The following is a 13945-nucleotide window of genomic DNA, read 5'->3' as shown; positions in this document are numbered from 1 at the left end:
TTCTTTCTTTCTTTCTTTCTTTCTTTCTTTCTTTCTTTCTTTCTTTCTTTCTTTCTTTCTTTCTTTCTTTCTTTCTCTATGTTGAAACAAGTTTTCATGTATACCAAGCTGGCCTATAACAAATTTAACCAAGGATAGCCTTGAATTTTCTAAGTGCTGGGTACTTTCTACATACATAAGTTTTACAAAGTACTAAGCTGTGCCTTCAGCTCAAAACCTAGTAAAGTCACAGGTGTGTCTAAGAAAGAAGGCTTTTTAGCAGGAACTACATGCAATGAATAGGAGGAAAAGCAAGCAAGTCTGTGTAAGATGAACTAGGAAGTCGAACAATGAGGCGAGAGTGCCCAGCTTACAGAAAAGATGTAGATGTCATCCATGGGAATAGAAAAATAATAAATTAAAATCAAGAAGAATTAAACACATTAAAAAACACAGTACATGCAGAAAATATATGTATCCTTGAAAAGTTCCCAAAGAAAACACTAATGTAATGGAGCAGAACAAACCATTAAAGAAAGAAATCATCTTAGCACTGACAATACTTGGGAAAACAATGTTGTTAGTTGGGCAAATTGAGCAGGAATTTGGAAATTATAATTTAGATTCCTGTGCATTTTTATGACGGGTAATATATAGTAGGTAGCCACTCTAGACAAGTTTGCTTAAGGCAATACACACTGTAAATTCCAAAGCCAAACCAAACGAACAAATAAAACAGTAACAACATCAGCAGCAGCATCAAAAAACCCCACAATCACTACCACTGCCACCACCCCCAAAACCAACATAAAACAAACAAAACAAACAAACAAAAAAACCCCCAACGAACCAAAAAAAAAGGCTAAAAAATTTTCTGTTTACAAAAAACAAAATTGTGTATTTATAAACCTAAGGAAATTAAGTGAAGCATTGCTATAAAGTAGTATAGTATAAAATTACCTTGCAGAATTGCATAGGTTTGCTGTATAAAAAAATTTGCCCGCCTTTGGGATGCTTTTCCTCCTGCTGGGTTGCCTCATCCAGCCTGAATATGAGAGGCTATGCCTAGTTTTATTGCAACTTGATATGTTATGTTTGGTTGATATCCCTGGAAGGCATGTCCTTTTCTAAAGGGAAACTGAGGAGGAGTGAGTGGGCCTAGGGGAGAGGGGAGGTGGGAAGAGACTGGGAGGAGAGAAGGGAGGGGAGACTGTGGTCTGGGTGTAATACATGTGAGAAGAATAAATTTTAAAAAAATAAAAATAAAAATATAATATAAATAATGAGAATAAGATACACAAGGAATATGTGATAAAATTATAATAGGTAAGCAAAAGTTTAGAAAGCAATGTCCTATTATATTCTTGTGATAAAGATTAAACATTGTAAAATCCTTTAGAATGGATGAGTCTTAGATTGGTGACAGTCATACATCCTACAACAAAAAACAAAAACAAAAACAAAAAAAATAGTTGATATGAGATAAAAGGGAATTCTATTCTTGTCAAAGATAACAGAACTTTTTTGTAGTCCTGAAAAAAAGAGGGCTTTTTCTCAGGTTGTGGTCCAGTCAATGGTCCAGTATATACCTACTGTGAGTGAGGCCTTAGGTTCATTTTCAAGTATGCAAACAAAGAAAGAAAATGAAAACAAAAACAGAACCATGCCAAAAAAAAAAAAAAAAAAAAGCAAATTTGCAGTTCAATTTGCAAATGAGAGAAATCTCAGCTACAAATAATTTTAACTGTTAGCCTTCTGTCTAAAGTCCACCTCCAAGCCTACAGTTACCTGGCAAGAGTCAAGTAGGCCTGACCCACTATAAAAGGGGATGTTTGCCCCTCCTCCCTCTCTTGTTCTTTCTTGTTTTCTTGGATTCTTGCTCCCCTGCTATTCCTTTCCCACCTCTCTTTCCACATACTCATGGCCAGCTTCTCTTCTCTTCTCTTCTCTTCTCTTCTCTTCTCTTCTCTTCTCTTCTCTTCTCTTCTCTTCTCTTCTCTTCTCTTCTCTTCTCTTCTCTTCTCTTCNTTCTCTTCTCTTCTCTTCTCTTCTCTTCTCTTCTCTTCTCTTCTCTTCTCTTCTCTTCTCTTCTCTTCTCTTCTCTTCTCTCTCTCTCTCTCTCTCTCTCTCTCTCTCTCTCTCTCTCTCTGCCTTTGTCTGCCTCTACTACCCTCTTAACTCCCCTTCCCTTGCCCTGAATAAATTCTATTTTATACTCCACCTTCCTATGGGGGAAGGGATGCCTTGGCATGGTCCCGCCTAAGCACCCCTCCCCCAACACCTCATCACCCCTCCATAGAACATATCCCTTCTCTCTTTATCTTTTTATAAACACATCAATGATAGCAATAACAAACATAGGAGTGGAAATAATGTAAGTTTTAAAGGAAATTCAGTCAGATACTGGTTAAATTCCATCAAAATCAAATTAAAACTTACACTTAAAATCACATTGTTTTGCCTTGCACATTGAGCAATATTGTATAGCTTGTGAACACATCGTGTCACTGGCTATTGTATTGGGAGGTTTGTTCACTGACTGCAGTAGTATAATATGTTGCAGCCTTAGGAAATGGTATATTGGTAATATGTCAAATTTTTATTTTGTCCCTGCCAATTGGCACAATGAATTTTAGGATTTATCTTACAAATATGCTTACAGATGGTCAAATATATATATATATATATATATATATATATATATATATATATATCTCCATTATTTATTATAACATTATTTATAATAAGACAATTTCTAGCTAATCCATCAAAACTCCAAATTATATTAACTTCTATTTAGCTCCCACTTCCCTTCTTCAAAGTATCCTAATAGGATGCCAAGGACCAGCCTCAACATGAAGAGGGGTGTCTGGGAGCAGCAAAAGAAAAACAAGTCAAATCTTGGCTCCAAGCTGACATCCTAATGTCAGATGAGTTGGCTTTCCAGACCAAGCCACCTCCCAGCACCCCACCATCCACCTCCCGCTTCCCCCCTCCCATGTGTTTGGGTTCTTCTCTGCTCTATACAGCTTTTTCTTTTTATTCTAAAAACCCTCTGGTTGAGGCAGCTTTCTCTGCAGGTAAAAATTCTAAGTGCTATCTGCATAGCCCATGGCTTTCTGACCAAAGTCAGAAAAACTGCTGATCTTCCAACCAAATCAGAAATCCTACTAAGAAAACAATTCTTGGAGAGTTGGTTTGCTCCTCAGAGATCTTCAGACAGCTCAGGTCTCACTAGAGAAAATTTTAAAGAAGAAATGCCCTGGCTTTCTACTATCTCATCTCAGGCAGATCAAAGCCCAGTTTCTATTTACATATCAATTTAGGTATTTATTCCTAGTTCCCTTTTGAGGAATCAGTATCCCTAAACCCCAGCCCTTTGATTCTTAAGAGACAGCAAGCATACATCTTTTTCTTAACATTGCAGAAGAATTTAGAGATCTGTATGCTTTTGTAAAGCACAGAGGATAAAACAATGGGCTCAGCATCTCCTGGAGGCTCTCACCTGGGCCCTGTCCCAGGAGCAGGAACTATGTTACTCTGTCCACAGGGCCAAGCTGGGCTCCTCAGCAGGGCAGTAAGCTGTCTTTAGTAGCAGTAGTAGTAGTAGTAGTAAACAAGAAAAGAATATGGAAAAATGATAAGGTCCCTGTCATTATTTGCTTATTTATGAAAAAGATTATAATAATATACATGAAACCGGTAATAGTGGCAGGGATCAAGAACAGGGAACATAGGACAGGATCTGAGGAAGATGTCTACTGCAGCTCTGGGAACAATACATTTTTTATTTGAAGTAAATTACTCAGCGCATTAAAAATATTACAAACAACATGGAGCATCCATTGAATACAATTCATGATAAAGTGCCTAGTGCTATGGTTTTGCCAATACTAGAATCTCTATGAATGTTGTGAAGAAAAGTATGATTGTGTGAGACTACATGAATTATTTCTTTTGTTGGAATTGATTCCAGACAGTTTTTGAGCTCTGCCATACTGGGGAGGTGTTGCAGGTAATAATAATAAAAAAGTCAACCTGCCAACTGTCCTGCCCTGCCGGTGGTCTGTGTTCCTGCTCTAGAACTGGTACTGGCTACTGGCAGGCCACAACACTTATGTGGGGGGTGGGGGGGCGGGGTCCGCTCAGTGCTGAGCTACTCTCTCACCTAGTGAGTTCATCTCGCTTCCACGCAGAGCCTCACACACCCCACAATCAGCCATCTCAAAGCCTAATTACCGGGTAGAATTAAGCCTCTTAAGCTTATAGTTAACCAATCATATTTATCTGTTAATAATATCACATTTTACAAGATGCCAATACAATAATTTCAGAGCCAATTGATGATAAGACTTTAACCCAATTATTCTAACCTTTAGATAACACCATGTCTGCCTCCATTCTGGCTCATCTCCCTCCTTCCCTTCTGGGACCTCTGTCTCCCCAACTCCTAGCTCCTCCTCCCTTTTCCTGTCCAATCACAGGCCTGCCACTGCCCTAATGTGATTGGACAGAGAAAATCCTACAACAGGGAGGTAACAGGTTTGTGAGGAAATATTCTATTGAAAGCATATATGCCGGATGTTTTTCATAGTTGTTTCTCCATATTAATGACATTTTCTTTCTTTTTTGTAGGGAGAGGAAGAAAGGTGAGTTCTACTTAGCATGATTCCTTTTTCATAGGCAAAATTCTTTCTGAGACTATCTGCATGGAACTGTGCTCTGAACTGTATGGAAACATAGCTTAAATATCAATCATAAATGCCACCCACTCATTGGTATTTAAGGACGTCACTGTAGTTCTATTTTTTTTTTTTTTAAATGTGACAGTTTAGGGATACAACAGTGTGGCTTTGATTAGAAAAACAAGAGTGCATAAAAATGATGGGACCTGTCAGAAAGTTAACCCTGGCTATAACCAGAGTGTTGAGTGAGATAAGGTCTTTTGAGTATTTCCTTTGCTTCCAAAATTCTCTATTGCCCACAGATTTGACTTTATAGTTAGGTGAAATAATAATATATGTGAGAGAAGAAATTAAGTAAATTCAAAGGCATTCCTTCCGCAGTCCTTGCTCTTAGAACATATGTGTTGAAGTGATACTTCATTTCCTCCATTGCTTAATGGAATATAACATTCTATAATGTGTTAATTGCAATTAATGCATTAATAATGATGGGTTCAAGAAGATAATCAAGGAAGCAAAATAGGCAGACACAATGATGGCATTAAGGAGATCAAAAATCACAGAAAGACAAATACTGAGGCAGGTAACACTAAATAGTATATGAGGAAGTACACCTCAGACCACACAATCACAAAACCAGTATATATACTTCAAGAGTCCATAGTTCTACTATTCAAACGGAAAGCCACTGCTGTCTGCTTTGCTTGCTGTGCCTGCACTGAGGGATGTAGACTGGCCTGGCAGTCTCTTCCTATGCAGTTCACTTTTTCCAACTCTCCCCTCAGAGATTGGGGAAGACCACAAGTAGAACAGCTGCACCTTTGGTTCAGATGAGGCAAGAATATTTACCCTCATTTAATCTTGACATTTGCTATGAATTCCATGAAAGGGAAACAGGTGGCAAGAGTGGTATTTGATATTCCTGAAAACCCTGTCACGCAAGTAACTCTCCTCTGGGTTTCTTTTTGTGATTTGAATCTTTAGGGTGATGTTTCAGCTATGTTATGTCTTTCTTTCTTTTCCCCTGACCTTTTTGAATTCTAGTCAATTCTTTGCTATTGATGTAGTGAAAATTGAAGCAAAACAAATCTTTGCTCATTTAATATGCTAGATTTGTTTTATGTTCTTTAGATGAGTAGAAATTTTATCCACAAACAATGTCTGGTGGAATGCCTTTATTATTGAACATTAACTTTTTGTTCTCCTAGTTAACATTTCCTAGAAATGTCCAGTGTTTTCCATAGGCTAATGTGACATGTTATTTCTCTAAATACTTTATATTTTCTAATTGGCATCTTTTCTTTTAAAATATCTTCCTAGGGACAAAAAGGAGAACCAGGATTAGTGCCTGTTGTAAGTATATGTGTATTTTTATGTTACATTATATATAACTATGAGTTGTATATTATTGCTTTCTTTAAAAAAGAAAGTAATTTTATAATGAAAAATTTTAATATAACATGAATAAGATAAAATAAAATATTTGATACAATATTATACATTAAATTTTATAGTCATATGACTGACAATATAAAATCATGATTTTAAAATATTTAATGTATCATATTTATATATACTGTCAGTTAATATTTGTGTTCTTGGTTTGATGTTTCACAATTTTAGAAGTGTGTTATACCTTGATCCTGATTGAAATTCCCCATTAATACAAAATCCTTAGGGTGTATTTATCTTTGTAGGTAAGCAGAAAGTTCATCATGGTATTATGAAATTGCTATCATTTCAACTCAGAGATTTTATGGCAGTTTTTGTCAAAAGTACAGGAAAACATTGCACAGTTAATTATTTGGTATTATACACATTTTTACTTTACCTTTAAATTCCATTTTTCCTCAATTTTCTTGAAAGGTAAACACTTCTATAGTTTCCCCTTTTCATGTTTGATATATCCTAGATTCCAAATATTTGACATTTATTAAGCCATATAATTCTATGAAGTTATTTCATACACACCATTTGCATTTGAGTCTTCATATAAATTGTCACTTGAAGAAGCTTAGTACACAGAGAATATGCAATCAGTTCGAAGTCACACAGTTGTCTTGAAGGTGAAACTTTGGACTTAGTGCCCTTGTCTTCAGTGTGGGTGTATCAGTCTCCATTGCAAATACTACATTCCTATGTTAGAGCTCAAACTAGGTGATGCTTTAACTTCTAAGGCAGGGGGAGTACAACTGGTTAAGAAAATCTACATCCTTTAAAAGATTCAGCTGTGCTTTTGTTTTTGTTCATCAGACTACTGAGTTTTCCAAGTCTTTGTGTAAAATTTTGCCTTTACAAATGTCCTTCTTCTGTGTTTAGGTAACGGGCATACGGGGTCGTCCAGGACCTGCAGTAAGTATTTTTCTCCAGTGTTTGTTGTGAATACTGAGCATCTCTGTTGACAAGGTATACATGTGGAAACAGCAGGACATAGAAGAGTGCTTGTCCTCCCAAAATATTTTACTTCAAACCATTTTCAGATTTAGACTTTGTATTTTGAATCAATGCATGGTACACAAGGGCTAGTTTCATTCTGAAGTTGATAAACTTTATTTTTCCTTATGCATTAGTTTTTGTGCTGGTGAAAAGGAAAAGCAAGCTATGTTTACACTGTTGATATTTTATTGACTGTGTTCTTTAAATAACATATTTAAAGAGCATATTTGTATGCTGACTGAGTAAGAAAGATTTATTTACTTAAGTAATGCATTGCAATAGAATTTGAGGAGTTATATACTAGCACAAGAGATTTCTGGCTTTGCTTGAGGACTAATTATCTTGAACTTGGGCATATCAACAGTGTTTTAAAGTAACTAATGAATAATGCGTGCTCACATACATAACATTTAAATCTCAAAAACTCATCAGACCTTTTGAAATTGAATACTAACATAGCTTCAACAGACTCATTTTAGGCCATTGTAAGTTTCTGCTTTTACAGTGTTACTGAGCAGGACATGGAATCAAGACACATAGTTCCTACTTTTCAGGAGGCCGAGGCAAGAGGATTCTTAGACCCAAGGCGTTTCAGGGCTGGTCTGTAGAACAACTTAATTCAAAATCAAATAAAACAAAAGCAAGAGTACTGTTTGTTAAAACAAATAGTAATTTTGAAATAAAATATTTGTAAGTAGAACAGAAATTATGGCAATTATAATTCGAAACATTATAAGCAGATTATATTTGTGTGTATGTATGCAGTAAAAAAATACATTAAGTCATCTAGTGAATACATGAAGTGACAGAAAACTGGCAGCAGCAGGCAGGCCAGTGATGACTGACCTGGAACATTGTGCACCTGTTTGAATGCACATATTTTACCAGATAATTGATAATTTAGGGCCCACCTAAATTAAGTCTCCACAAGTCTCCACACCTGAACTCTTCTTTTGTGCCTAGATCTTAATGGCCAGTGATTTACCATAGGAGAAGTCTGTAAAAATGGTGCTTAAAAATTCACAATTACTAGCTACCCTAATATGCTTAGCTACATATCATCTTTCTTTATGTGTCATCTAATTCTTTAAAGATCTTCAAACTTCACTCTTAATTCACTGTTCCCTTTTGTGGGTAAAATATTCACATGCACAGACTTTGCTGTCCAGTCTTCCAATACTCTTAATTGAAATGTGATGTTTCTGTGTCAATGTTCTTATATCAATTGAATCTTTAAAAAAAATCACTCATAGATGTTTATGTTCATAATCCTCATTTATGCTCTTATGTTCTAGGGCCCCCCAGGATCACAAGGACCAAGAGGGGACCGAGGCCCTAAAGGAAGACCTGTAAGTGTACATCAAATGAGCTGGTCTGTACTTGCTACCTTGAGGCAGTGTTACAATAGATTCCACAAAATTTATGTGCATGAAATGATCTTTTAGTTGTCCAAATTCAGAGCAAATTACTGCATGAAAATTATTGCCCACTGTTTACTAGAGAGAAAGTATGACTGAAATCACTTATTCTTTATAAAGTCAAATTAAAATCAATTTGACTTAAGAAACAGGGTTAGTGTATTGTGGTAATATCGGAAGATATCATTCATTGGTAAATAATGAGAAGAATGTGTAGTCAAGGTAAAACACCTGAACTCTATGACTTTTAGTTAGCTGTGGAAATACACAACTGGATAGAGGAAAAAGACATTATTAATGAGTAAAATTTACCTTCATTTACACAGAAAGTTTATTTCCTAGGAAGAATTATTTTCTTTCCAAGGTACAGCTGCTGCAGAGGGCTAAAGCATGATATCATCCACTCACTCTGTAGACTCATTATCTGCTTGCATACAAGCCATATCATTTTGATTTTATAATTATATTTTTCTTACATTCCACTCTAAAATCTATAGTATTTCATATTTTGAATGGCCGGTTTAAATTATTGTGGCTATTATTGTCCCATATTTAGATTAGAAAAAAATTTTGTGTCATTTAATTTTTATCTCTAATGTAGCTATTAAAATTTAATTCTCAATGGAAATTTAGTTGTTCAAATATGTTGTTTGTCAATATGTAAGTGGAAGAAATAGATAAGCAAAGGGGTAATGCATGTCTTACATGAGTAGAATGTATTTTAAGTTACACTGTTATGAACACTTGCTTCTAGTGTCCTTAAAAAGCATCTACACATTTCACCAAGAACGGAACACTTTTACAAAGGAGCTGTCATTAGGGATGGAATTCATAGGCCTGTGGGTGAATGACAATTTCCCCAAGTAAGTTGGGACCATTTGTGAGGGAAGAAATTACATTCTCTCATTCTGCTGCGCACTCTCCATTGCTGTCCCACTGAACTACTTCACAGTATTAATAGTTTAAAAGCTTTTAGCTCTTCAGGTGTCACTAGAGAATGAAAATGACAGGCAGAAGGTGAATTCTATTGGGTGGAGTCCAGGTAGTTACACAGAAAACATATTTTACCAATGCACTTGTACTACACACACACACACACACATCTCTCTCTCTCTCTCTCTCTCTCTCTCTCTCTCTACCTACCTATAGATACAGATATTTGATGACACTGCCCGATGATACATGGAAGTTGCTATGAAAATAATGATTGCAGATTCAGAATTTCTGGTTAGAAAGCGATGAATTTAATTCATAGCCCCTCACCCTTTTTTTCTTTCACAGCGAGGTAGTTGCTTCCTATCTTAGTCCCATGATAGAGAATGTTGATCAGAGTCAGAGTTCAAATCCCAGCAACTACATGTTGGCTCCCAACTATCTGTAATGGGATCCAATTCCTTATTCTGGTGTATCTGAAGATAACTACAGTGTACTCATCATGTTTATAAGACAAATACATAAAATCTTTAGATTCTTTGAGCTCTGTTTAGTTGATTCTGTAGACTCTGTTCTACTGGTGTCCTTGATCCCTCTGTATCCTACAATCATTCCTACCCTCTTTCTTCTATGAATACATTCCTCTGATAGTCTCAGCAGTGGTAATATATGTGATGGCAGGTTAATAATTAGCATTTCTTAATTAATTTCTTCTTCTGATTTGTAGCTTTTGCTGATTATCTCGCTATAAATATCATCACTAATTTCTAGCTACAAGCATATCATAGAAGATTTTGATTCATGACACAATCCTCCTTGGAAATATTTGCTGGATTGAGGTCTTTACTGTCACAATAAGAAATGCTATAAAAATCATTCCAGTTTCTAGTACTATCAAACAATACAAATCATTTACATCATGTAGTGTGGTTTCTCAACTTTAACACTATAAAAGTCTTGAACCAGATAACTCCTTATATGTTGTGGGATTGTTGTCAGTTCTACCTACCAGATGCCAGTAGCAACCCTCATTTCTTTTCTAATTGTTGTAAATAAAAATGACTTGATGCTGCCAAATCTAGGCAAAATTGTAGTGGATTGAGAAGTACTAATTAGATAGAAACTCATGAAGCCAGTGACCACCATGATTCTCTCACCAAAAGTCTCTGGTTTAGAGTGTATTATTCAAATTGCTTCACACTCAAAGATTTTGGGCTTAGAGTACATTATTATCCAGGTTACTTCATGTTGACAATCTAGTCACTTATCTGGAGATGAACATTCAATCACGTGTTAAGTACAAATTGCATGTGACACCTAAGGAATCATTTGTGCAATGAAACATGCACCAATTATTGCAGCTGTAACATTCCATAATGTACCCGTGTGCATGGTTATGTGTGCATGTCTTTGTGCAATCAAACTGCTAACCCGCAGGAGGTACAAAGTTCTTGTGGAGTACGCAGCTTTTCTTCACGTGAACGTTTAAAGTTTGCCACCTAGTGGCCATCCACAAGTACTTTTATGCAGAGTGCTGCCTGAGAGTATTCTGGGGGCTGGAAGAAAAATGATGATACACAGAACATTTCCTTCCCTAACACAAAATTTATATGATTAACTTTAATTGGAAATATAAAATGTATTTTAATGTATTCCCAATTATAGTTTATTTTTATTTTTATCATTAAAATGTCTACATAATGTTTTTCTTATTCTCATTAAATTGTTTACTTTCATTTTGTTTTAGAAAATTTTCATAAATGTTTATTAATTTAAATTTCAAATTGTGTTAGACCAAAACACAATGTATATTTAAAAGCAATTCCAGAAGACTACAGAAGAGACCAAATCAGACCCAGTTTGGTATCTGATCCATCTTAACCATCAGCAGTTTAGAGAATTAAACTAACCAGATCTCTTTTTGTTCACATTAAAAAGATAAATATTTTTTTCTGTTTATTTTGGAAATGTTTTTGGAGTTAAGATTTTATTTTTGTTACCTTTTTTTGTGTATAATAACAGTTATCATTTAGTAGTTTAATTGGGGGGCAGTGAGAACCATGAATAAGCTCAAGTGCTACTCTACTGTTCTGGTATAGATGTAAAAGGTGTCTTCACACTGTGTAATTCAGGAGCCTGAGTCAAAAGCTGGAATCAGCTTGCTCATACCTACAGAAAGAGCTTACTGAATTGCCGGTGGTTTAGGGGCAAGAAGGAGGTTGATTTTTTAAAATGTAAGAATGTAGCCGGGTGGTGGTGGCGCACGCCTTTAATCCCAGAACTTGGGAGGCAGAGTTCGAGGCCAGCCTGGTCTACAGAGTAAGTTCCAGGACAGCCAGGGCTACACAGAGAAACCCTGTCTTGAAAAACCAAAACCAAAAAAAAAAAAAAAAGTAAGAATGTTTTTCAAGAAGGTACATTTTGAATTTTCTAGACAGACTTTTCTACCTTAATACAAAGGCATAAATGTTTTGTTTTGTTTTTTTTTTTTTTTTTTTTGGCCCAATATTGAAAGACATGGAATCTTGAATATAGCAAAGTATGATTAACCAGCTACTTCAGCTTGTTAATATTGCTGCATTATTGGTCCTGCCTGTGGGCCAAGAAGAGCTACCCTCTTGACTAAGAATTAGAAGCTTCTGTTATTTTTAAACAGCATCATCACTTTACTCTCATCTCTTTCCTATCAGAGCTTATTACGACTTTTAAGATTAACACACACACACACACACACACACACACACACACACACTCACATGTCTGATGGGAATGATGAAGCTGGGAGATGTAGCTTTTCCAGACTTGAGGACATGGCTATTCCCCAAGCTGTCCTCAGAATGTGGGTTAGGAGGAGGGCGGGGCTTGGCAGCATGGCTTATTGCTCACTTCTCTGAGAACTAGACTCTGCTGGATCACAGTGCCTTGCCTCTGAATTCTCATTGGTGTGGCTGACCACTTGGGTGAGAAGGAAAATAAAATGTGCCAGACTTAAAGTATAGAAGAGTGAAATGTGCAAATGTCATCCACAGCATTGGAGGACAACCATGCACCAGATATTCTGCAAGTCTTGTGAACTTTGGAAGATTAAATAGACCAAAAATCTCTAGTGAGGTCCTTTATACTTTTGGATAAGATAGGGTAGACTCAGGTTAAGCAGGCTCTTTTATAGTTAAGTGTAACATGTTGCAACAAGACAGACGAGTGAATTTAGAACCTGTTTTTTAAAATTCACTAAGCATCAAACAAAGCTCATTCTAAATGCTGCTGAAGTGAAGTGATTTTCTGATTATTCTAAGATTTCATACTTCAAGGAAAATTCTTAACAAGACTACATCTCCACAGCAGAAGCTCTGGACTGTGTTGAAACTGACAGTGTTTAGACTGTCTGTTTGTAATTATCATGACTGCTATCTAAAACTGCATTTAGCTTTCTACTGACACATTTTAAGATGGTTCTAATGACAGCTGGTTTTCTTTCCTAGGGTCCTCGTGGTCCTCAGGGAATTGATGGTGAGCCAGGTGTGCCTGGTCAGCCAGGTGCTCCAGGGCCTCCTGGGCACCCCTCTCACCCAGGACCTGATGGCATGAGCAGGGTGAGTTTTGTGTTCTGGTTAGTGTAACAATTAGGTTACATGCAAATCATTAATCCATTCTTATGTTGTTAGACTGTATCAGTTCAGAGGTTGATGGCTTACTCCAAAACCTTATAGTAAATATGGACCTCCTATGAACAACCGTGAAACTGATAAATCCATGATAGATTGTTGGAAAAACACAAAGTATTACTTTCTGAAGGCTTGTATCAAATTATTTGCTTTTATTCCAAACCTTTGGTTTTTTTTTTTTTTTTTTTCTGGTTGACCAAGGCACTGTCCACACAGTGAACTAAAGAATGAACATTTCTGTCCTGCTGTTTCCCAGAGTACGAAAACACTGACAAAATCAAGCCTGTATCTTCCTGGGAGAGGATGCATGTCTATGATGATAGAAGGAGCAGGAAGTTGTACAGACTCTTAGGGGCAGACCTTTTTGTCACCATGACAAATGTTGACAAGAAACAGTTTAAACAATAAAGGATTTGTTTTAGTTCACAGTGTGAGAAGTTTCCTTCCATGGTTGTTGGCTCTATTGTTTCTAGGTCTGTGCTGGGACAGAGCATTATGGCCTAATGTGGGGAGAGCAAATATTCCCCTTCTCCATGGCTGGGAGAGAAGACAAATAAAGGAAAGGGTGTAGGAAAAGCCACAGGTCCCAAGAACATGCCCCCAGTGACTAATTTTATTCAACTAGACCTCATTTGTGAGTGTTTCTTCATCTCTCATCAGTGGATGGAGTCATTGATCAGGCAATTCCGTGGAGAAGTTACTTCCCAACAGTCCACTTGTAAACATTACACTGGAGACAAGATTTTATTTTATTTTTTTAATTTATTTTTGAGATGCCCCCTACCCCCACGAGTTTCAGATTTCCATTAATTCTTATGGTCATCTGGAC

General features: G+C 36.4%; 1 protein-coding gene across 1 annotated transcript in view; it reads left to right on the top strand.

Moving 5' to 3' along the window:
- The window catches only part of Col5a2 (collagen type V alpha 2 chain), a 135767-nt gene that overhangs the window by 62978 nt on the left and 58844 nt on the right, over positions 1–13945 (top strand). Inside the window, exons 3-7 of the mRNA XM_021198653.1 lie at positions 4615–4628; positions 5985–6017; positions 6984–7016; positions 8396–8449; positions 12934–13044. Coding sequence (XP_021054312.1) covers positions 4615–4628; positions 5985–6017; positions 6984–7016; positions 8396–8449; positions 12934–13044 — 245 coding nt within the window. The remainder of the gene's footprint in view (positions 1–4614; positions 4629–5984; positions 6018–6983; positions 7017–8395; positions 8450–12933; positions 13045–13945) is intronic.

This window comes from Mus pahari, chromosome 5 (assembly GCF_900095145.1).
Source record: "Mus pahari chromosome 5, PAHARI_EIJ_v1.1, whole genome shotgun sequence".
NCBI classification, from domain to species: domain Eukaryota; kingdom Metazoa; phylum Chordata; class Mammalia; order Rodentia; family Muridae; genus Mus; species Mus pahari.
This window is presented reverse-complemented; position numbering and strand designations above follow the sequence as displayed.